The sequence below is a fragment of the Cydia amplana genome, chromosome Z (assembly GCF_948474715.1).
Source record: "Cydia amplana chromosome Z, ilCydAmpl1.1, whole genome shotgun sequence".
NCBI lineage: Eukaryota > Metazoa > Arthropoda > Insecta > Lepidoptera > Tortricidae > Cydia > Cydia amplana.
The window spans coordinates 4,231,405-4,257,350 of NC_086096.1; the positions used below are offsets into that span (position 1 = coordinate 4,231,405).

A 25,946-nucleotide genomic window follows, 5' to 3' on the forward strand; every position below is an offset into this window, starting at 1 on the left:
ATTATCTGGCTTTAAAAAAAAATTGGTCATTCTAAATTTTTGTAAGACATCTTAAAATAAATAACATTCTGAATTGATAGTTCCAATTTTACTCATATGAACACAGTACATAAACGGGAAATCATTTTTAACAAAACAACACCAGTCCTTCGGTGCATTGCCAGTCCTTCGGCAGATACCAGACCCTCGTCAGAAGTAACCATCTCAGCTGCGTAAGTGCTACTCCTCGCAAAGAGCATTCTGCACATAAAAAGCAGACCACGTGCACCTCTTACATGCTCCGGCACTTCTGATGCGGTCACTAAACAATACCCAGTCCATCGGGCATACTTTCAGTCCATCGAAAGCAAAACAGTATTGCCCAGTCCATCGGGCGTGCCTTCAGTCCATCGAAAGCATGACAGTATTGTCCAGTCCATCGGGCGTGATTTCAGCCCATACGAAAGTACAAGCTTTCAGTCCGTCGAAAGCAAAACAATGTTAACAGTGAATTCCAAAAAAAAGAAAATAAAAACAGGTCTTTAAATCATGTTACTCAGAACCATTGGTACTATCAGCGTCAACTGATCAACTGAAACTGAACATTACTGATCAAAATCACTAAAGATAGCTTTCTTCTTTAGCTTTAACAACAGAAACTCGCTCAAGACTTCTATGCAGAAGTAAAACATCTCAAAATAATCCCAACAAAATGGGAACTGCTCACCAGCTTAACAAAGTATGATGCACGCGACCAAGTCAAAGGTGGTGGTGGTGAGGTCCAACCCAAGCACGGAGGCTGATCCTTTCCGCTTGCCGTTGCCGTTGCTGCGGCAGATTGCGAGAGACACGATGTGGTTCAACATAGCTGGCTGTTACTGAAATCATCATTTGCACGGTATCAGGTTTATCATGTATGCAGGCTAAACTCAAAAGGTTTATGAAATGCAAGGTAGCAGACACAAAAACATGTTTCCAATGTACACGGGACTTCAAAAATCTCAGAATAAAATTTAAACTTCAATGAGTGCGTTTTATTTAATTCCATGAACAAACAAACACGTGTTCCAAAAATAAGTAACACGGTAAATGGGCCAATACGAAAAGTGACAGCTTATTAGTTACGTTCGACTGTTATGCTTCGCCATTACACTCAAAATAAAATTCACTAATAAACAATTAGAACGAAACCTGTCCTTTTATTTCCAAATCTCCAGCACAGAAGATACTGCACAGCCGCCTCTGTGTCACGGGCGCAATGGCGTCCGCAAGCTCGCTCGGCTCCGGCTGCAGGACACTGTAACATTAATTTTCATATGCGTAGCTTATGTTTCCATAGTATACACGATTTGTGATCTATCACGGCATTACGAGCAATAATTTGTCGCAATTTTATTAATTACTAAATGTTACAGGGTAAAGATTACATAATCCTATGCATTGGCAAATCAGCAGGATCAATTTCTAACGGTGCATTGTATTTTAATGAAAAAAAAAAAATATTTTTTGAGGGTAGATGCACAAGTGAGCGATGAAATAATATCACGTCGCGACAGCCAATATTTGATTTTAATTAACAATATGGATTTCATACCAAAATAACTTAAGATCACTTAGATTTAAATGGATTTTAAAAATTAATTGTATTTTCAAATCAATTATTGAGGGTAGATTCACAAGTGAGCGATGAAATAATATCACGTCGCGACAACCAATATTTGATTTTAATTAACAATATGGATTTCACATCAAAATAAGTTAAGATCACTTAAATTTAAATGGATTTTAAAAATTAATTGTATTTTCATGAAAAATCAATTATTGAGGGTAGATTCACAAGTGAGCGATGAATAATATCACGTCGTGATAGCTAATACTTGGTTTTAATTAACAGTATGGATTTCAAATCAAAATAACTCAAGATCGCTTCGATTTAAATGGATTACAAAAATTAATTACAAAGAAACATAACGATCCCAGACATGACGTCACGTAACTACCGCTATGCTCGACTGCCTCAATCATAATTCACAATTTCACAATAATTCTCACCAAATAACAATGAATTACACTCGCCATTCAATCAAGGTTAGACACGTGAGCTTACCTTACCACGTGTTCAGATTATGGAATGTAGGTCACCAGAAATACACCACGCTCCCAGGTGGCTGTGTAAGCAATACATGAAACTCCGCATCGATCCCACTTGCTGATGTCGGCGAAGGATGGTCCTAATGGCGGTGGGCGCGTGGGGGTAGTACCTAGATGTATTACTTCACAGCCAAAATAGTAGGTATGCTACCTACGCATGAAATAAACATTCGGACTCATTAACCATACTAGTGCCTACTATTATTTCAGTACTAAATAATAAAAATAACTAAACATCTTACGATGGAATCGGACTTCAATAAAAATAAAAAGATCACATGAAATCGTTCAAATCTTTATTTAAGTCAAACTAAACCGGTTCCAACCCTACACCTCTGACCCGAGAAAATTTAACCCGGCAACAAACTCGGCGGGACACATCTTTTCAAAACAACACATAGGTTCTTTATTTTACAAAAGTAAGCTTCTAATGGCACATAAAAAATCAAAATAACACTTGGAATAAAACACTTAGCTAAACGGTTAAACAACGTGAGAATCTATAAGCTTTCAGAATAATCCTTCAGGTGTAAGCCTTCAGGAACGTAGCGAATTAGGCACGAGCTTGGCTAACGTCCGATCTCTAGCGCGGTCCGATCAAGAAGAAGGAAGCCAGTCCCAGCGGCGGAGCCAACCGCTCCCGCCTCCAATTCAAGTTGGTAAACCTGCCTGACCAGTCTACCAACATAACGACAAAAATGCCTGCTCGTGCCTACGTTCACTCAAGATACGCCTCTTGACGTTCCAAAGCCTTCTACCTGTCATTTTCGTTCAACAATACACCAATAGATGGCGGATTATACTCTCTGCGCAACTTTAGGATTCCGTTACAAGCAAATAATATGTAGCCAAACATTGCTAATCGATTTTATACAGGCGTTTAAAGCTATGAACTGTAACACTGCAATACGTCCTTCTGGTGTCTCGCTCCGACATATATATATATATACATATATATATATATGTATATACATATATATATATGTTCTACATACATTTTTTTTCACCACAAACGATCAAACTTATTGAAATTTTTTAAGAAAAAATTGACTGGCCACACAAAAAATTCCAATAAATTTTCCAAAAAACAGAATGGCCAACTTTCTTAAAAATAGTTTATCTAATACTGATTCTAAAATGGTATCACACACGCTAATTACATCTTTACAGACAAAGATATGGCCTAGATTGTGATTAAAGTGAAGTATGGAGCTAGCCATTAAAAAAGACAGAAAAGTTCGATTATCTCGAAAACCACGAAACTTTTACTAGACCTATAAGTGCATTTTCTGGACCAGCCTAAGGTGCTCTATCGATGGTTAGAAGGTTATCCACTAATTACTGGGCACCCTGTATATATTTTGGGGATCTCGGAAACGGCTCTAACGATTTCGATGAAATTTGCTATATGGGGGTTTTTGGGGGCGAAAAATCGATCTAGCTAGGTCTTATCTCTGGGAAAACGCGCATTTTCGAGTTTTTTTATGTTTTCCGAGCGAAGCTCGGTCACCCAGATATTATTTATTTATTTATTTATATATACCTATATTTCGTAGATCTCGGAAACGGCTCTAACGATTTCGATAAAATTTGCTATATGGGGGTTTTCGGGGGCAAAAAATCGGTCTAGCTAGGTCTTATCTCTGGGGAAACGCGCATTTTCGAGTTTTTATATGTTTTCCGAGCGAAGCTCGGTCACCCAGATATTATTGCTAAATGATAGGCAATCGTAGTGTAACACTAGGGCAATACTTCTGAGCGTCTGTGAGGCTTTCGTTTCGAGAGCGGAGTCTAATTCCAACCTGGGTTCCATTCTCGCGCCTTCACTCTACCCGGCTAGTCAAGGCAAGCACAGAGGTGAGGGCCACATATTTAAAGGGCCACTATATGGGTCTGCGTTGTCACCACTCACAGTCAGCTCGCCACAAGTAGACTTAGAGCCAAATGTTATAAAGAAGAGAAAACACAAGGCGGGTGTCAGTCACGGACTAACTACTGAGCCATTTTAGGGTCTACTTTATTTAGGGTTCAAATTATCTTGAACCCTAAATCAACGATTACAGTCCGTGACTGTACTATTGTATCATTAAAAGACATTTTTGTACACTCGAGCGTTTTATTAATGCAATTCTAAAATATAATCTTAATGACATGGTAATGATAAAGTGCTTAATGAAATGAACTTTTTTAAATCTATTATACGAGGATCACGGTTCGTTAGCGTTGTTCGATACGTTGGTCACGGGCACATTTTCAGTAATTGATGTGGGTTACGCACTGTTCCATTTTATTACAAACAAGAGTAGATCCTCTGAAGCATTCGTTATATCGACCACTAAAAATTTGCCCCGTTGGTATATAGAAATTAAAAACGATACTGGCCAAAGAACTGACAAGAAGTTACACTACAAACTTTTCCCAACAATAAAATCAATATTGTAGTCATGTAGGTATTATTTAAACAGATACCTACTTCGGATAATAAGGAAACAATGAATTTTAGACTTCGACGCGTATTATCTACGAGTATGTAATTAAACCCCAGTTATCATCTATTTTGTAGCATTTCAACGAAATTATAATTTAAGTAGTTACTTACATTTTTAATTAATTTGAAATTGAAAAAATCAGATAAGTATGGCCAAAAATACGTCAATGTTGTCAGAACCCCTAGTCTAAATTTAATTCAATAGCGTGACGAGCATTTGCTGCGTTATGTCTATTTTGGTATGGAATGTTGAACAGCGCGCCAAGCGGGACGTTTTATAAATTCAAAATCCCATACAAAATGACACTTAACGCAAACGTCACGTCACGCTATCGAATGAAATGTATTATTTTTTGCAGTATTGTTTTTAATTTAAAGTTTCACCGTTAGGTCTCAAATCTCGTTCATCACATCTTTAATTAAGGCGACGTACGGAGCGATGCCGGCCTTCATCGCCTCGGCCTTGAAGCAAACAAACGTGTTAATAGTTCGGCTGCAGTCGTCGGTAACCTGCAGGTTTTGTTTCTCGCAGTTTCCTAATAAATCTGTTACTGTGGTTGCAATAGCGTCACCTGAAAGGGAATGGAATTTTCAAATTAAAAAATAGGACCAAAAATTATACTTGACCCTTATACAACTTCCGGTGGGTAAGCGCCACTTGCACCATTCCACTAACCCGGGGTTAACCCGTTAAACCTGGAGTTACCATGGTTACCAAAACAATTTGATACTGGGTTAACCGTTTAACTGCTCAACCCCGGGTTAGTGAGATGGTGCAAGTGACGCCAAAAACACGTGACGCCCTAAGTGACGTACAACCACGGCGGTCCTCGTTCGTATATCACTTTGAATATAACAATAAATTTAGAGACATGTTTAACGTAGTTCTTTATTTAATATACTATAAATATATTGTCTTTATAATATGTATATATAGCGTCTGGTTGACGTAACTGGTGACCGAAGATCTGGCGGCTACCTCGCACAACGTATCAGCATTGCGATACAGCGAGGAAATGTCGCCAGCATCCTTGGTACAATGCCTCAAGGGCCTATTTTAGATTTAAGCTAGTTTTTAATTTCTTTTAGTAATACACTGTATATATCTTGTTTTGTAAATAAATGATTTTTTTTTATTAAATTAATGTACAGGGTATAATTTCGTGTTTGACTATTTAAAGTCACTTTATATTAATATGGCACTGTAGGTACATCGTTTTTTTCGACTCTTTTAGCACGGTGACGGTGATGACCCGTCCGCGCCCTTATTCGACTTTATTAGCGTGCATGGCACTGCACAAGTGCACATCACACAAGCATTTTTAGGGTTCCGTGCCCAAAGGGTAAAAAACGGGACCCTATTACTAAGACTTTGCTGTCCGTCCGTCCGTCTGTCACCAGGCTGTATCTCATGAACCGCGATAGCTAGACAGTTGAAATTTTCACAAATGATGTGTCTCTGTTGCCGCTATAACAACAAATACTAAATATCAAATAATATAAATATTTAAGGGGGCTCCCGTACAACAAACACGATTCTTTTGCTCTATTTTTTATTAATGGTGCGGAACCCTCCGTGCGCGAGTCCGACTCGCACTTTTTTACACTTCCTAGCGCCACTCGCACTATTCCACTAGCCCGATTTTAACCTAAAACTGGAGTTACCATGGTTTGACACTGGGTTTAACGGGTTAACCCCGGGTTAGTGGGATGGTGCAAGTGGCGTTTCGTTGGTCCAAATATCATCACGTTATGATCTGACTATAATAGGTATGTACCTATAGTGATTTTGGTAATGCATTTATAAGAGGAAGTGATAATGAAGACAGTACAATGATGTGCCTGTTTTTTTAACTCGTTTTTGTGTGTTCAAAGTTAAAAGTTATTATAATGCCAAGTAGTTATTTCAGTATTTTATTATGTGTACCTATAAGCTAATATTTATTTCCACCTGCTTTAGTAAAATAAATCTAACGATTTTTGTTATTTGATTTTGCGCTTTTGTTAGTGGCTACGACAGTCAACGGTATTTCAGTATTCGACATATTCTCAAATAGAAAATGTTGAACCTGTTGAGCAAAAATATGTCAACTGTGTAAAAATCTTACCATTATTAAAACTCCTGATATAATCTGTCAAACTGCCAGGTTGCAAGTGATTATCATTTTGCAGAATGGCCAACTTATTGGACATACAGACGATGGCGCAGCCGATCTCTCTGCGATTAGCATCGAAGTCATGGTCCCAGACTTGTGCCCATTCTGGCAAGATGTCGGTGGTTACATGAGCCTGTGGGAGAGAAAGACAAAAATAACCTTCTCTTTTTTGGGTTCCGTACCCAAAGGGTAAAAAACTTCGCTGTCCGTCCGTCCGTCTGTCACCAGGCTGTACCTTATGAACCGCGATAGCTAGACAGTTGACATTTTCACAAATGATGTATCTCTGTTGTCGCTATAACATCAAATAATAAAAATAAAATAATGGAAATATTTAAGGGGGGCTCCCATACAACAAACACGATTTTTTTGCTCTATTTTTTGTTGATGGTGCGGAACCCTCCGTGCGCGAGTCCGACTCGCACTTGGCCGGTTTTTATACTGTTAGGCTACAGGTGACACAAGCGTTTTGCCGTCCTAGTACACTCTTTTTAGAAGAACTGCATGCTGTAGTCTATCGAGAAAACCTCGACAGAGGGAGCGTTTGTGAGATAAAAATTCTCTGAAACCGCACAGATGTCGGAAAACCTTATTGATCAATAACCTATCATTTCACTAATATCCCAAAAATACAAAACTGTTCTTACCTCGTCCCGACAGCTCTCCAAAGTCATCCCGTAACGCGCGGCGACATAGCTCAGGGCTATGGACTTCTCTGAGGTCGCCTTCAACTCCCCAGCAGCCAGGACTAGAGCCAAAACTATCAAGCACAACGCCATTTCGAAGACAGTGACCATTCGTCGCCATCACGGCATTTTATTGCAAACAGATTTGTTTTTTCTTAATCACTATGAATATCTAACTGATTCATTTATGAGCTATCTTGATTTGTTACACTTGTTTTTTTGGTGTAGTATTTTTATTTATATTACCGAAATACTGAAAAGATCTGTAATAGACTCTAAATGGCTGAGCATAGATGTCACTTTCGTGCGACAGACAGGCAGCAGGCGTACTTGTATAATGTCCTTAATATGATGTTCGGTTTCCGTGTTTAGTCTTCATTTAAATAAAACAATATAATATAAATCTTTCTACAGCGAAGGTTAACATCAGATAAAAAAGTGTATTACAAGAAAAAATTCAATCGCTATGACCTATTGTCTTCGAAGGAATTAAATATGTATGTGGTGTTATAAATTTGCAATCAGCAGCAGCTACCAGTTTCGTTCTGCCAGGCCTTCGACCGGCCCGGCAAATTACGGGCATCTTTCTCTGTTATTCTAATTACGCCTTAATTATAGTAGAAGAGAAAGATGCCCGCAATTTGCAAACTTCGGTATTTGCGGTAGGCCCTCTGACCAATATTACTTTTTACCAACCGCCTTAATTGAACGGTAACAAGAGCAAAATGTGATAATGTGATAAAGGAGCGAGAACACAAGCAGGTAGCAATAGTGTGACTAAAACCAAATTAAGCTCAAGCAGCTATTTTTTGTTATTCTAAAATAGCATAGAACGCATAACTTTAAAAATCACTATCAATAGCCTAATGAGTAATGAAAATAGATCCAATACTTACATGGATAGGGATACGATTTTCATAGATAGATGTATATCTTACACATTATATAAAACGCCTGATTTGAAGTGGTTACCAATGTCCTCGTAGATGGCGTTGTTACGACTGGCGAATATCTTACAACTGTGCAAACGTTTGTGCATTGTAGAATCTATCATCATCTTCCTCGCGTTTGTCCCGGCATTTTTTGCCACGGCTCATGAGAGCCTGGGGTCCGCTTGGCAACTAATCCCAGGAATTGGCGTAGGCACTAGTTTTTACGAAAGCGACTGCCATCTGACCTTCCAACCCAGAGGGTAAACTAGGCCTTATTGGGATTCGTCCGGTTTCCTCACGATGTTTTCCTTCACCGAAAAGCGACTGGTAAATATCAAATGATATTTCGTACATAAGTTCCGAAAAACTCATTGGTACGAGCCGGGGTTTGAACCCGCGACCTCCGGATTGCAAGTCGCACGCTCTAACCGCTAGGCCACCAGCGCTTTGCAGAATCTATAACATGTGTTAAATTATTTTTTAGGGTTCCGTATCCGAAGGGTGAAAACGGGACCCTATTACTAAGACTTCGCTGTCCGTCCGTCCGTCTGTCACCAGGCTGTACCTCATGAACCGTGATAGCTCTAAGACAGTTGAAATTTTCACAGATGATGTATTTTTGTTGCCGCTATAACAACAAATACTAAAAAACAGAATAAAATAAATATTTAAGGGGGCTCCCATACAACAAACGTGTCCTTTTTTGCCGTTTTTATAGATAATAGTACGGAACCCTTCGTGCGCGAGTCCGACTCGCACTTGGCCGATTTTATTTGCAATAGGGATGATGACACATGTTGAATTTTATAACAAAATCTAGTAAAATAGATAGCAAACGAGCAATTTATCACAATAATGTGGATATTAAAATAAAATATGTATAGAAAAATTACAAAAATACAGGACCTGAAAGTTTCAAAATTAAGTTTTTTTAACTTCCAAAAACGATAAAAGTAAGGGTACCATTCGATTCCTTACATTTCATGCAATAAAATATTGTATAGCAACTATATACATAAACGCAATATTTCACCGACAAAAACGCAATTTTCTTGTTTTGTCCATACTACAAGATAGGCGATGACGTCACGGCCCTTGGCCGTTTTGTATAGGCTAGGGTTTGCAATCCGGATCCGAAATGTATGAAATTATCCGGATCTGGATCCGGATCCGCGGATATTCCCATACATTTCGGATCCGTCGTGCAAACCCTGGGCGTTTCGCGAGTGAAATGCGACTGTCGGCCTTTGACTACAATTTCTGACTTTTGTGTTACTTTAATGCAATGGGTCCCATATAGACATTTGATCCTAAAAACAAACCCGATCGATTGATACCATAAATGAAAATTAGTCATGTAGCCTATTTCGTGAGGGTGAAGAGTAATAGGGCCGAATTTTCTCTAACTTCATAGAAGAAAAAGAAACATAAAAACGAGAAACTATTGCTGATAATTTTCACAAACATGTGCGTCTATCAAAGGAGTATATTTTGAAGAAAAAGGAAGATAATTCATTTTATTGTTTTATTGAGTGTAGTTATGCGACACACATACTTAACTATGTTCACACGATATGCTCATTAAATGACTACTGTATAATCGATTTGTCGCCACCAATGACATCAGGCTAAGGTCACAGCCTGACCAGTTTGTTGACAAGAGAGCTCTACGTGGCAGAATATCGATCCTATAAGCGGTGTCTGAGCCGATACCTCAAAGTATACACCGTGTTGCACTGACAATATTGAGAATTTCGTTGAACTTCGAAATAGTGAAGTCGTCTCGAGAATTGTTAGTTGCTACTGATACGATAGATTATTATAATTTAAACAGTACATGCAACTATCTCTTTGGATCCTCATATACTGTGTGTTTAATCGAACGGCTGAAACTAGAGAACCAAGTACGTAGTCGGATTACAGTTTTAAAACGAATTTAAACTGTTGTGAGATATACTAACATTGAATAATTTTACGGTTTAGACTCACTTGTTTTAAGTCACTCGCGCGACATGTTTCGGAGAGCCTAGGTCTCCTTTCTCAAGCACTAACAGTGCGAGCAGCATTCACGACGGCCGTGTATCGCGTACTGATCAGTTCAGTTTTAAAACGTTTACTTTTTGACTAGGCGCAATCCAAATAGGGTTTTATAACATAATATCAAAACCAAATCAAACTATTCATTCCAATATTTCGAATACCATTCAGAGAAAACCAATTTTAGTATTTGTCTGTTTGTTTGTCTTTTTATAGTTTTTTGATTTGTTTTTAGGGTACCTCAAAACGAAACCCTTATAGGATCACTCGTGCGTCTGTCTATCTGTCTGTATGTCCGTCTGTCACATCCCATTTTCTCCAAAAGTACTGAACCAATTAAGTTGAAATTTGGTACACATATGTAAATTCGTGATCCAAAGACGAACATCTTACGTAAACAAATGAATTCTAAACATGGAGGCCACTTTTGGGGGGTAAATGAGAAAGTTAAAAAATAATGTTTTTAAAACTATATCGTGTTACATATCAAATGAAAGAGCTCATTTTAAGAATTTCATTTTGGGATTTCACTCGCGATTCACATATAAAAAGATACATTGTTAAATAAGTTTTTGGTAAAAATTTCATTTTTGGTACCAGCTTTTATCACTGACTGTACTTTTTTCCACAGACAACTAATACTCATCGAGAGAATTCTAAAAACCCCAAATACTAATTAGGTTCCGTTGTTTTATCACAGAGTTCCTATGACTACCTCGTCCTGTCTCCATCATCAGATCAGCTCCATGGTACCATAATATTGCATTGTCACCCCACTTACACACGTATGCAAATTTTCAGCTTCATCGGAAACCGGGAAGTGGGTCAAATTTAACAAGCAAGATTTGATTACAGACTGACAGACAACGGGACAGATGAAAGTAAATAAAAGCTTGTAAAAATTGGGTAATGTACGGAACCCTTAGAATGCGAGTCCGACTCGCACTTGTTTCAACATTTAGAAACTGTACCTATACATCTTTAATAAAGAATCTAATAAATTCATGGATTCCATATTTGTAATTGTTTTTTGTAATTTTGGTTATTTTTTTTACTTGTAAATATTTGACATGTAAAAGTGCCCCTGTGGCCTATTTGCTGAATAAATGTTTGATGTTTAAAGTTAAGTAATTGGCCACTTTGTGTGTTACACGGTGTATAAAAAGGTGGTCACCACACGCATGACCTCGCTTGATACAGTAACCAATCACATCATAACGCGACTATACAATCAATGTCTATACATGTACATACTAACAGAGCAAGTTAACCTTTTCGACGCCGTGTCAAACACAAAAGCTATCACGTTGACGCCACGTGTCAAAACTGAAATTGTACTTTATGCATATGCACGTAGGTCTATGTTGCTCTGTAGTCTGTGACCGATTAATCGGTCTTTAGCGTTGAACCTACGGTGCGGATATATCGGTCATTGGCGTCCAAAGGGTTAAATGAAAGCTTGTAATAACTAAAATGCCGCTGATGATGTGATACTTGAATAAGCTCTAACCAATTATAATATTATTACAGTACGTATGGTGCTACTTTAACGATACACGTGCGATTAGGTAATTCGCAACTTGTGTCGTCAATTTATCGCCACTCATTGCGATTTTCTTATTTTACGCGCTTGTATCGTAATGTACCTACTACTCATTACGTACTTAGTTATTTCGATAGTAGGCCCTTGCCCTTATTAGCAGTTAATATCTGGGAGACCAAGCTTTGCTCGGAAAACATATAAAAACTCAAAAATGCGCGTTTTCCCAGAAACAAGACCTAGCTAGATCGATTTTTCGCCCCCAAAAACCCCGATATAGTCAATTTCATCGATATCGTTAATATATATATATATATAAATAAACAAACAAGAATTTTTCGTTTAAAGGTATAAGATAAGATAGATACTAGTGATGTACCGACTATTGATTTGGCCGCCTAGCCGACTAGCCGACTAATCGGCGCTCGTATGGCCGATTAGTCGGCTAGTCGGCCAGATCATTAGTTTGGTCTAAGTTCGGTTCAAATGCACTAAAAAACAATCGTTTTACCCTTTCGTTGCGCTATTTATCATATAGTAACGCTAAAAAATTAAATATAAAAATCCTAAGGTTTTATTTCATACGGCGACCGCACAATCGGACATAAACAAGCGACCACAAGGTCAATTATTTCGAACAAAAGTATTTGTAATCATCCTAAATCAAAATTTGGGTAAAATAGGTAAAAAGCTTATAAAATATGTGCTGTTTATTTCTTTTTGCCCTGTTATTCTGTCACTTATAAAGTGCCGACTAATCGGCCATTTTTGCCGACTAGTTGCCGACTAATCGCCGACTACAAATGAGGCCGAATAGTCGGCTTTCCCGACTAGTCGGCGACTAGTCGGTACATCCCTAATATGTACCTACATTTAATTACAATGTTAATTAACTAATTAGTTAATGAACTTTTACGCAATAATGTAATACTATTGAATGCCTAGGTGGATTAAAATTATTATTTGTTGATGTCAAGAGACCTTCTTCATTAGTTTTACTGAAACCAATAAAGGATTAAAACGTACATTAATTTTATTAAAACTGTAGTTTATACACGGTGTCGCGTTCAGTGCGGAACGGAGTTACCGGTATGTATAGTTAGCTAAGCGTAATATTTCGAAGAAATCACATACGTAGCTATTAGAACATTTTAGGTAACATTTATATTACTGTTTAGGCATTTTTCAGTTAAATCAGCTGGCTAATGGAGCGTTTCACAAAATTGTCTACCGTTGTCACGTAACAATAATTTTGTGCAAATTTGCAGGTAGTTATATACCTATAGGAGTTTTTTTCTGTCACCTTGGATGTGAAAAATTCTCAGTAAAAAATAAAAAATAAAATTTAAAATTTAAACTGTTTAAACATTACAATTACTTAGTACTAATCTTACATTTTCTATAGAAAACATTAATTTCTTTTTTTTTCTATAGAATAACATTACAATTACTTAGTACTAATCTTACATTTTTAAGATTATATGAACTAAGGGACATGGGGAGCAAGGAAAATAATTATCTACTGAAAAGCTGAAAAAATTAGGTAATATATGAAATAAAATACGTTTGTAGATACAGGTCTGCCTACTACATATATATCCCGCTATTCTAATTTGAGTCTCAAGTACTTACTGAAAAAAATATCCCGCCTGTAAGGGTGCAGCGTAAAAATTGGCTTTAGATTCTTGTAACTTTTCGGTGTCTACAGGAAAGACATGAACGAGTTAAGCTTACTATGAAACAGCATGACCTAGATATGTACCTATGGATTCAGACAGATTGGTAATATTTATCTTGAGGCCACGGCAATTCGTCTCTTGTCTAGCTTGCGGTGAGATATAATTTAAGTGCACTGCGCTAGCGGACAAGTAGGTTTTTTAAAAATGTAAATTCAAATGTGCAAAAAACTGCAAAAACAAAAAGCTTCAATCCCAGCCAAGGAGAATTAAATAAAGTCTAACTTTAATATTTCCCTATCACGGCGGTAGAATTCAAAACTCACTCGATCCCTATCACCGGTAATTTCCACAATTTCCTGCCCTGTTCGAAAAGGGTATAACCGGATTGGATTAGAGTGTAACATGTTACATTTTGGTTGTAAATGACACTGCATCTGCGCATCTCCTGCAGCAAGGACTGCGTGGTGTAAACCCGACCAGGACCACACGGGTATATGGCATCAGTCCTACGCCTGCCGGCAGCCGCAACACTGGCGCGATACTCTGAGTCCACAACCGTCGTCGTTAGTGACGGTGAGTATTTAACAGAGTTCTAAATTCAAAAATTTAATTTTAAATTTTAGTGACGTTTAAAAATTAAAATAAAAATGTTTTATTTTATGTTTTTTTTTTATTGTTAAATTAATAAAAATGAGTTTAAAATTAAATATCTGTAAAGCGTTTATGTGTGAAATAAGATGACGAAATAAACTATTTATTTTATTAATAATGTCACAGATGACGAAATAAACTATTTATTTTATTAATAATGTCACTGTACGTAACACATTGGTAGTTCCCATGTGAATTATAAATGGTCGGCGTGGCAGCGCGGGCTCAGTAAATGGCCACCCGGCGTCGGTTACGCATCAATTACGTTTGAAAATCGAATGCTATAATGATAGAAATGTCTAGCAGACAAAATTTGTATCCGACAATCACTGCAAGTAAGTTTTTCAGTGCGCGCTTAAAGTTTGTAACGTAAAATAATGTTTGAAAGTTTCGCGGTGTTTTAGACATTTTCTAAAGTTTCACGAGTCTTTTGTACGTTTTAAAGTTCGATTGAAACTTTCATTTTCGGAAATTTTGTCATATAACAGCATGTTGCTATAAGCCCCAATGTATAAACCTTGGGTGTATAATGCCTTGATATATCAACTCAGAATTATTCATGTTAAAATAATACTGTGACTTTGCCAGTTTGACACAGCTGCAGTCTGTCCTTCGACTTATTTATTTATTAATCCTTTAAGTACGACACAATCAGATATTGGAGGGCAAAAAACAACCCAATAACTTAATCTAAATATTTATCTTATTCAGAAATTTTAGGACTGTAGTGGCATGAGGTTTTAATTGTGAATTTTTATACATTTTTGTGATAGGTATAATGCCACGTATGTCAACTAATAATTCATATAATACACGTGACTCAGCAAGTTCCGAGCAGCTGCAACGTGTCCTTCGACTTATTTATTAACCCTTTATGAGGAAGGCAGAAATGACCACTCAATAACATAACATTTTTTTTTCTTATCCAGAATTTTTACGACTGTCAAGTGGCTATTAGGCTTGATTTTCTAATGCTCTTATAATTTTCTCAGGTGCTTTAAATTTTTATTATGATTTATATTTTGATATAGTTGAAAATGACTTTAATTGTTGTAGCTAACGACGACCACGATTCGGAAAGTAAAACATGTGGCAAGATCTTGGTGGTTCTGTCATGGGTCCTGGTAGTCATGACTATGCCTATATCCCTCCTCATCTGCTTCAAGGTAAAATATTCATTATTTGATTCCTTATGGGATTTAAGCACTCGCGTTTTGTACACCTAATTAATGTCATTAATGGTTCTAACGCGGTTAAATTAACTCGAAAGCAGGTTCATTAATGAAATTTAATCACGAGACCTTTTTTCGCGAGACGAGAAATTTAAGACCCGTTAATGACATTAATTATCCTTAGGTTTTAATCAAATCAAATCAAATATTTTAAATTTCGGATTATAAAATATTACTTATCTTCGTAAGTCCTTGCGTACTTGTATAAGTACAAATTTAATTTAAGTTTTGAACTATTTAAGTAATAAAAGAAAATCCAAAAAAAAAAAAATTTGCCTGGGCCTTACGAAGTTAAAATATATTTATTCCTAACTTGAATCCTAACATTAATTTAATATTTTAACTTTTTAAATATAAGAGCTTATTACATAGATCCCTCTTTAGAAACAGTTTTATGCAAATGATTGCAAGCGAAATTACGTAGGCTATAGTTATTATTGGCCACTACATAGTAATTGGCCACTCTTAACAATAAGGTTTCAATTGGCTTGTTTCTTTCTGATTTGTAAGGAAAGGCCAATTACTATATAGTGGCCGTAACTATAGAACCCTAGCTATTTGCGAAATTAAAACTTTTTTTTTAATTGAACGCTTTGTCGTGTTTTTTAATGTTGAATAAAAAATTACCTAATTTATTTATATTGTAAAACTAATGATAAAGTAATACTTTGCATGTTGTTTAAACCGTAAAGTTAGTAAAGTTTTAAGAAATTCTACCTACTGAAATAGATTATGATTATGGTTTCGTAAAACTATAGATAATGAAATATAATCATATTATTAAAAAGTTCCGGCATCGTTTTCATTGCTAGAGTCCATATTTTGATTTGGAAAAATATTCTCGTCATTAAATTTTTAATACACTAATAACACTAATAACAAAAATTGATGATGGATAGGATGCGAGTTGGTAAGTATATTTTATTATTCATATTAGCATTTAATAATGTAATAATATTGGCGAGTAAATTAAGAAAATTGTGGATACTTTAAATGTATTATTTTTCAATTCAGAGGCAGACCAAGTTGCGGACATATTCATTACGGCACGCAACATGAAGGATAAAATTTGTGATTTTTTACTGATAAAAGTGTATCAGTTTTAGAAAAAAAAGTAACAGTGATTTTTTTTCTATCCTGAAATACATCCACATGATATATTGTTTTTTCATTGCCTCCGTTAATTTAAACAGTTAAGCACTGAGCGAATGTTATTTCCTTAGGCCTGAGATACACTTGTAAATTTTACTTACGTAGGTAAGTAGGGACACAGCTATACTACAGAATGAGAGATGAATAACGTTATCTCATTCTAACAAATAGCTTTGTCCCTGCTTACGTAAGTAAAACTTACAAGTGTATCTCAGGCCTTAAACAGTTGAGAACCTCAACCTAACTCTTGGCTGCGATTGGCTAAAAATTTTAGCCAACCAACTTTCTTACCACACCAGCCAATTCGCCGCGCTCAAATAAAGAAAGGGCGTCTTAGCCTCATTTATTTAAGGTTCAATTTTGCTTGGCTTGTTGTGGTTAGTTAGAAATACTACAGTAAGTTTTTTTAGGTCGTCCAAGAATACGAGAGGGCCGTCATCTTTCGGCTCGGCCGGCTGCTCTCTGGAGGCGCAAAGGGACCGGGTACGTACTTTTAGAAAACTTTTTATTCACCATAACTTTTCGATAACCGCCAGTTTTTTTTAAACAGTACTTGAACCAAAATGTATTGGAAAAATGCACCCCTCTTTATCAAACACTATCATCATATCATGAACCTATAGTTTCTAGGTCGATTTATTTTTTAAATATAAAAATATTGAATTCATGGTTAATCTAGGAAGTGCATTTGGATTAATATAAATCTTCATCATATTTTAAATTTTAACCTCTGACGGCCCACCATACAAGAAACGTGGGCAGTTTATGAATCAATGGTATTACAAAATAAACGAACGAAAAAAAGCAACGTCCATTTAAATTTTATAATTTGTACTATTATTAGTACGGTGGGTCGCTAGAGGTTAAAAACACACAATGGTAAGCTTTGCTACGAATAGCTACGAGCTACGCCGTAGTCCGTAGCAAGTTTACGCGTTACTTTAGCCAAGGGATACTATTCTGATTTTAAATTCTGTTAAGCTTTTGATATTGATTTGATACGGTCGGTCGCGCTTGGGGCCCACTGATTAACAGTCCGCCGGACGGTATCGGCCTGTTAGTTATAGAACAAAATTTTGACAGTTCCGAACAACTGACAGGCCGATTCCGTCCGGCGGACTGTTAATCAGTGGGTCCCTTTATTGTACAAGTTCGTATCATAAGATCATAACAATGTAATAATTCCATCTAAATGGCTTCAGCGGTTTAAGCGGGAACAGACAGACAGACAATTTTTTTCTTCTGTCAAACTGATGTAGGTTCAAGGAAACAAAGTAGGTTTTAGGTAGGGATTTACGTATCTGATATTCTAGAGATCTAAGCAGTGGCGTAGCTAGAGGATATGGCGCCCGGGGCAGGCACCAAATTTGCGCCCCCCCCCCCCCCCAAACGAAATGAACTAACGAAAGGGTAACTTTTTACTTATTAAAGTTTACTTTTGATTTAGACAAATAAGTGTTTTTTTAGTCCATCGGTGGCTAACAAGCTTACGACTCACCTGATGGTAAGCGGTCACCGCATCCTATGGACGTCTACACTCCAGGGGCGGGTAATGCGCGTTGCCGACCATTTTAAAACTTATACACTTCTTTTTGGAGATCTCCTTAGACTTGAAGATTCAATATCGCTTGTAAGTTTGGGATCGTAGACTATTCATAGCGCGCCTTTGGACTGATTTGAAGGGACCAAGGTGGCATCTAGGTGCTCCTGCCCAAAGGTGACAGCAGTACTCTTTATATGGGATCTGTCCATGGTCGTACGCAGCATTTTTTAAGGGGTGGGGCAGAAGTAGGGGAGGCTGGGGACGTTAACAGAGTACGGTTGAAACAGAGATTCTTAGCTTATGGTCAGAGACCAGGGTGGGACAACTGCCCCACCTTGCCCCACCGTGGGTACGCCTATGGATCTGTCTGCCCCAGAGTAAAGTATCGCCTCCCTTTATTGAGCACACCGAGTTTTTTGGATACGAGCGCAGCCTACCCAGCAAGATGGCTACGAAATTATTGGACGTCACTGATGGAGATGTCAACACCGAGGCTCCCAATACTCCCTGACATGGGATGGGTTGTGCCTTGAAAAATAAGGTTTTCTTAGCGGTAAACGCGCAAAATTGAGCCTTGGTGGGATTGAATTGGACTAAATTCTCCCGATCCCACACCAAAACTCTGGATACCTCAATACCTGACACAGGTTTTTCACGGCATTCTAGTATCACAGAACGAGATGTTGGCACGGCATGTGTTATACAGGTTGGTCCAAACCTTGCCGTCCAAAATTTTTTTTTAGATTCCTCATGCTGTGGGCTATCAGAATATGTATGTTAGCCGACTTTTCGTAGTTTTCGAATTATGATTTTTATTGTTATTACTTTTAACTTTTGTTGAGAAATTCCGGGGTGAAGCAATTATTTATTAAAAAAAACTATTGAACTTTTTTGAATATTTCTTTTTGTAACATAATCCTTCACAAACGGCGCAGTTGCTAAATAAAAATCAGCATCCTCACTTGGCTGAGTTGGGAAAAAAAGACAAACTTTTACGTTCAAGCATTGTCAAGCTTAGATGTTGCCCTTACCTAAATAAATAAAAAATACAAGCGATTTCAAAGACTTGGTTATTTTAGAAACTGCTAGACCCTACGTTTTTTTAAAAGGTCAAAAAACTGATACTTAATAGTCATAATTTGTCAGAGTCGCCGGCCAAAGGAACTGAGGTGGAAAGCTTCCAAATTAGTAATTCATTACAAAAATCCTCTTTTGTTATTTCTACTATTATTTTATGGGGTCACTTCCCCATCGCTATTTATGTTATCAGTGCAAATACCACGAACAATTATTAGAAGGCATAAAAGCAACGCAAAGCTTCACCCCGGAATTTCTTAACAAAAGTTAAAAGTTAAACTCGAAATCTACTAAAAATCGGCTAACATACATGGGGTATATTCTGATAACCAACGACGAGCTAGGATTCCAAAAAAATTTTTTTCACGTCAAGGTTTGGACCACCCTGTATACAGGGTGGCTAAAAAATAACTGCATTTCCGTTGCCAGGGAGGTTTTGGGATTATACTGACCAATTTTTACTTTGAGACCAACCCCTAAGTCGCGAAAAAAAAAATATGACTGTTTCCTACATTTTGGCTGGTCCATTTTCTATGGGAGGTATTTGGCCCATTTTGGCGCCCCCCCTTGGACGGCGCCCGGGGCACGTGCCCCCCCCAGCACCCCCCTAGTTACGCCACTGGATCTAAGTCGCTGTGCGGAATAATACTGTGCAGGGGATCCTGTAATAAATCGTATTAACCATGGTGTCGGCCGCCATTCTATTCACAGTCCGGTTCGTGGAAATGTTGGACCTATTATGTCTCATCCTATTATTTGGCCTGCGTTAATTATACAAAGCTATATTTAGCTTTTAGTCCGTTGTGCATTATGGAAAAAAGCTTATTTTAATACGAGTAGATACCTACATTATATCAATTCTATGATTTGACTTTTACGCATTGTAGACGACTTTTGTATATCTACAACTTTTTGAACCACATCCTGATATGTATACATATACATATTTATATGTGAATAAGTTGAAATTTCGGTCACTGCCGCTATAATGTGCTAACATGGAGCTGATCTTATAATGTAGTCGGAAGGTAGCCAAAGGAACTCCTCGATGGAAAATCACAAACACATCGAGTTGAGGTTTAGGCTCATTAGAAAGGTCTCGAGAATTACTTGGTTTGATAGTAAACGTAAACGGAAGCAAGGTGGGCAGCACCTACGTTACAAGGATGTGCTTAAGCGCCACCTAACTGCCTGCGGTATACCACCTGACAAATGGGAGGAGCTTGCTTCTCAGCGGCCAGAATGGCGTTCTCGCGTTAAGTTGAGCGTAAAGAACTTTGAAGACGCACGTCTCACTGATCTTGATGCGAAACGTCAGATACGTAGATCCCGGCCGAAACCCTCCTATAATTATACTTACAATAATTCTGGTCAACTTTACTGCCCCACCTGCGATAGAGTTTTTAAAAGTAAGTTCGGCTTTGCCAGCCATATCAGAGCTCACGCTCGTAATTAGCTAGGGTCGCCGTTGCCGATTACGGCATGGATAACTATATATATGAGAAGTACATAACAGTCAGGTATAAGAGTGTGTGTCACAATTGTCACAAACATATTTTTGACAGTAACTTGTTGTTTTAATTAATGTTCACAGGTATATTCTTCATTTTGCCCTGTATCGACACGTACGCGCGAGTGGATTTACGAACACGAACATACGACATTCCACCGCAGGAGGTCTGAATAATTATTTCTCATAATATTGACTTCGGTTACCGCGATAATTACTCATGAAATAAAACTATTAAAACGGATACCGCGTATATGGGTGATCCGTTGACCATGAACGCTGTAAAGGGTTCGAAACGTCGGGATGTACTTAGTTATAAATTCAATATGCGCGACATAATCCGTTTTAATAGTTTTATTTCATAATTATTTCTCATTAAACTAATTTCACGATTTAACTTATACTTGCTGCAAAATTAAGTATTTAGCGAGTCAGGCCTTAAATTATTTCTCTTCTCTAAAGCGAGTACCCACACTAGTATGTAGCCTGTCATTATGTAGCAGTCACATAAACTTACTATTGTAAATACCTGTCTGTCATTTCTCGAAATAGCTAGCTAGACCACGACATATAGTGCTTGAATTTACCTAGATTTAATTGAGCTAAAAGCTAAACTGTCTCTTCCAATCAGGTACTAACTAAGGATTCCGTGACGGTATCGGTGGACGCGGTGGTCTATTACCGCGTCCATAATGCCACCATATCCATAGCCAACGTTGAAAACGCTCACCACTCCACACGGTAAGCTACTATAGGGTAAATGTGGCGAAGACCGTCCATTAGGTAATTACTAAGGATTCCGTGACGGTGGACGCGGTGGTCTATTACCGCGTCCATAATGCCGCCATATCTATTATATATAGCCAACGATGATGCCCACCACTCCACACGGTGAAAACACATCCAGAAACTTCCTGCTCCGCACAACTAAACTGTGGAACGAACTTTCGCCCGCAGTATTTCCGGACCTAAACGATCTTCAAACCTTTAAGAAAAGAGCGTACTTCCATCTTAAAGGCTGACCCAGACATGTAATAACATGTACAGACAATGTAACATGTAAAAACATGTATTTTATGTAGGCTCCTGGCACAAACGACTCTTCGAAACACGATGGGGACCCGCCCGCTGCACGAGATTCTCAGCGAGCGCGAGACTATATCTGGCAACATGCAGATCTCTCTGGACGAGGCCACGGAGGCTTGGGGGATCAAGGTCGAGCGCGTTGAGATGTGAGTAGTACGGTCACAGACTTTTACGAGTATTGTTGATCCATTTAGGGTTCAAACTAATTTGGTTTTTAATACTAACGGTATAATGTTCAATGTAAAGTGGACCCTAAATGTCTCATGTCTCAGCAATTATAATCCGTTACTGTTCCGATATATTTTCGCTTGGTGCACTATATTTTTTTCCTTTCGAATTTCCTAGCTTTACGCTGCTATTAGGGCGTCTGCTAGATGGCGCGGGTGCACGGAGCGGGCGCGAAACACGTTTGTAAAATCCGCGTTCGCTCCGTGCAACCGCGCCAGCTAGCGGACCCCTTAAGTTTTTCATCTTGTTTTGACAGCACTAATAAATCTTAAATATACATACTTAGGATAGTCACATTGGTAACTTACTAATCTCAATTTTATAGATTTTAAACAACACCTATACTTTTATGTTGTCTCTTATGATTTATTCTGAGCCTTGCCCTGCAATTTGATCGCCGTTAGGAATTACTTAACCTGATTAAATTGAAATAAACATGTGTAATTAACGGCATTTGTCCACCGTTATCGATCGAGCCCGACAATGGTGTAGCTTGTTAACTGGGCAATAAAAAAACAGGTTAATTAAGGATCATCATCACAGGCCGTTGCGTTAAATACCTACATTGATATAATATATTGGTATATTAATTCGAGAGTCGATTGGAATTAAATAAAAAAAACTATGAAACTATTGTTTGTATTTTTATATTTTCGTAAATAAATTATTACAATATAGGGACAAATCACACAAATATTGTCTTGCAGCAAGGACGTCCGCCTGCCGGTGCAGCTGCAGCGGGCCATGGCTGCCGAGGCCGAGGCCGCTCGCGAGGCCCGCGCCAAGGTCATCGCCGCCGAGGGCGAGCAGAAGGCCTCGCGGGCGTTGCGCGAGGCCTCTGAGGTTATTGGAGACAGTCCAGCTGCTCTCCAGCTTCGATATCTGCAGGTCTGTGCCTTTTTCAACCTAATCGAACGATTTAAAACATAATAAACTTCTCTCAAAAAAAAATTTAATTGCACAGCAATATTTAAGTATTACCTACTCTGTTTTCATGTGCATACAGATGTAGTGCATAATTGTTTTCCATTGTATTTTCTCGGAAACGAACGTAGGTATTTGTTATGTTACTTCAGTCAACCTCGTACTTTTTGTAACGAGACTGACTGTAAAGCAAGACGCGTTCGTATGTTTCCGTGAAAAAACGATGGAGTTAGATATCTATTCGATGTGAATTGGATCTCTAAGCAGTGAAAGCATATAACTGGAAACCGCCTTTGGGAACATTACCGTTCAAATTCTCGGGCCAAATTAGCACACATACACAATTACGCCTACATTTAAATAAGACGATACGTTTACAGAGCCTGTCTCTATTACACTAACGTACACAGCTAAGTGTACGTACTGGCCGCTGAGAGTTCGCGGTACATATTTGATTAGAATATGACTTGGACAGGGATAGGTTTATGCCATACATTGAAGAACCAGTCAAATAATTCACGTATAATAATTTAATGCAGATTAAAAGATAACTAGTTAAAATGTTGTTATGAAATTAAATGACAGACTAACTCAACATAATTAAATATTCATTGTTGTAGGTATAAATGTATTCCGCTATAATAAGTATTTTGTATATTTTATTATCAATCTGTATGGCAGTGCGAAGTCACGTTCAGAGCCCGTACCATGAGTCACTGACAGTGTCAAAACTGACATTTACGCTATCGAGAACGTAATTTACTTTCTATACATCTCGTTTGCACTAATATGCGAGTACGAGCGAGATGTATAGAAAATAAATTACGTTCTCGACGGCGTTTGTCAGTGCCAAACTGATGGTAGCCGTACTGGTATAGTCTGTCCGTTTTTCTAAGATCAAGTACGCCATAGTAAATGTATGGCGAACTTGATCTTAGAAATCGGACAGGCTATACAGCCTGCAAAATTTACATGGGTAGGTTAGTTTAGACGAATCGGGTCAAAAACATTTGAACAGGCGGAGTCACAATAAATCCCCACTTTCAGTTCCAATGGAAATATTTTATATGTATATAGCCGGTCAAGCAAGTTTGTCAGCTGAAAAAGGCGCATAATTACAATTTTGTATGGGACCATAACCGTTCGCGCGCTTACATTTTCTAAATTCGCCGCTCTTTTCTACTGACGGAAATGGCTTGAGAGAGAACCTACATATATGTGACAGTAGAGGGTGGATTAAAATGATCAACATTTTGAAATAATGTGTGTATTTGTTAAATTAATTCCTTAATTAATAATTTAAAGTTAGAAAATACCTAAACCAATCATAAGTTCATTTGGCATAAAACCATCCCTATTATCCTCGCAATTTAAAAAGTCGTATGTTGTTATGAAAGTCGTATGCAGTTGTTACGTTTTAGCTTAGCACGGTAGTATTGAAAAAATGTCGTCATGTTTATTCCAAATTTTACTGAAGTTATCTGTTTACTACAAGTGAAAAGTGATTCCACTGTCCTTGATATGAACTAAAACAACTTCTGCACCACTTCACGACACATGAAGACATTTTTAATTACAAAAAAACGTAGTTTTTATAAACGAATTTAGCCATCCGTCACTGACTGTCATCTCGGCCGCACTGAAGTTGCCAATCGAACAGTCTGTAAGCACCGCCTACAATCGAATACTTTACGTTGGGTCATAATTGAGCGGACAGAATACTTCCATGGTTTATATGCGTTCACTGTCTCTAAGTCATATCTTGTGGAAATCGTTCAAGTATCTCCAGAATCGCGGAAATGTCAAATTTGACAGGTTAGATCCTAAAAATATCGTTATCGTATCTTGGTGATGTCTAAAAGATATCTTATAGATATCTATTTCAAAATCCGAATCGGGCCCATAGTTGCTTATTTAACTTTTTTATTTCAGACCTTGAACACCATCTCAGCAGAGAAGAACTCGACGATAGTATTCCCTCTCCCCATCGACCTCTTAACATATTTTATGAAGGCAAAAGAAGAGACTATGTAATAATAATGACAGGCACTTTAGGCATGAATCTATATAGGTATTAGGTAAACACGGTATCTATAAATAAAAGACATTAAATATTATATTTGAATGTTGACAGACAGTTTAATCAATGTTGCATACATACAAATATATTTACGGAATATATAAAAAACAAAAAAAAATAGATCAATTTGATAATTAGCTAATCATCTTCGTTTTGCTATTACTGTCTCACCACAGTCCTCACGACACAGGCTTGACCTAGTGTGAGGGCTACTGTTAATCTAACTGTAATGTAACGTGTGTATTATACTTGTATAATTACCTACTTTTGTCAATCTTGCTAGTTCTACTTGGTTAATAAATAAATTTTGTATTTGTATTGTATTGTATATGTATTACTATGACTACAAATATATTAGAAATGTATCATAAATATTGTATTATAGGTAAGTAGGTACTGTACGTGGATTCAAAATAGGTACTACTTTAAGTAAATAGCAACATGTCAAGAAATAAAATATTTTATAAAGCTGGTCAAGCAGATCTTGTCACTAGAAAAGGGCGGCAAATTTGAAAAATGTAGACGCGAAGGGATATTCGTCCCATAGAAAAATTGAATATCGCGCCTTTTTTTACTGACAAGGTCTGCTTGACCAGCTATATGTAGGTATAGCTGTTATAAAAAAATATTTAATAATTATTAAGTACAAATGTATTCACTAGATCAAATGATTGTAGTTAACAAATTTTATTTACTTAAATATATTTTACATTATGTACAATCGCCCATGAATTGAGCCCCTGTGCGATTGTACCTACATAATGTATACCTATATGTAGAACATATTGAACCAATGTTAAGTAAAATTAATAAAT

General features: G+C 37.5%; 2 protein-coding genes across 3 annotated transcripts; one reads left to right on the forward strand and one right to left on the reverse strand.

Annotated features, from left to right (window-relative positions):
• Positions 1-5,011: 5,011 nt before the first annotated feature.
• On the reverse strand, positions 5,012-7,553 carry LOC134661743 (general odorant-binding protein 2-like). Its single transcript, XM_063517924.1, has 3 exons — positions 7,422-7,553; positions 6,814-6,907; positions 5,012-5,190 (listed from the first exon to the last, which is right to left on the reverse strand). The coding sequence occupies exons 1-3, from the start codon at positions 7,551-7,553 to the stop codon at positions 5,012-5,014; spliced, it is 405 nt and encodes a 134-aa protein (XP_063373994.1).
• A 6,599-nt stretch (positions 7,554-14,152) lies between these two features.
• LOC134661947 (band 7 protein AGAP004871) lies at positions 14,153-25,091 on the forward strand. Of its 2 annotated transcripts, none has more exons than XM_063518201.1 (8): positions 14,153-14,221; positions 15,356-15,465; positions 17,094-17,166; positions 20,898-20,980; positions 21,445-21,554; positions 21,896-22,045; positions 22,835-23,015; positions 24,984-25,091. In XM_063518201.1, the coding sequence occupies exons 2-8, from the start codon at positions 15,430-15,432 to the stop codon at positions 25,083-25,085; spliced, it is 735 nt and encodes a 244-aa protein (XP_063374271.1). In that variant the 5' UTR covers positions 14,153-14,221; positions 15,356-15,429; the 3' UTR covers positions 25,086-25,091. The 2 variants fall into 2 exon arrangements, with proteins under 2 accessions (XP_063374271.1, XP_063374270.1); XM_063518200.1 differs by lacking the exon at positions 14,153-14,221 and adding an exon at positions 14,499-14,634.
• The last annotated feature ends 855 nt before the right edge of the window (positions 25,092-25,946 follow it).

Excerpts from the sequence above, each read along its gene's own strand:
- LOC134661743 (XM_063517924.1), bottom strand. The coding sequence starts at position 7,553 with ATGGCGTTGTGCTTGATAGTTTTGGCTCTAGTCCTGGCTGCTGGGGAG. Across the intron at positions 6,908-7,421 it reads TGGAGAGCTGTCGGGACGAG|GCTCATGTAACCACCGACAT; the intron begins GTAAGAACAGTT and ends TCTCTCCCACAG. Across the intron at positions 5,191-6,813 it reads GATCGGCTGCGCCATCGTCT|GTGACGCTATTGCAACCACA; the intron begins GTATGTCCAATA and ends ATTCCCTTTCAG.
- LOC134661947 (XM_063518200.1), top strand. The coding sequence starts at position 14,586 with ATGATAGAAATGTCTAGCAGACAAAATTTGTATCCGACAATCACTGCA. Across the intron at positions 17,167-20,897 it reads TGGAGGCGCAAAGGGACCGG|GTATATTCTTCATTTTGCCC; the intron begins GTACGTACTTTT and ends TAATGTTCACAG. Across the intron at positions 23,016-24,983 it reads TCCAGCTTCGATATCTGCAG|ACCTTGAACACCATCTCAGC; the intron begins GTCTGTGCCTTT and ends TTTTTATTTCAG.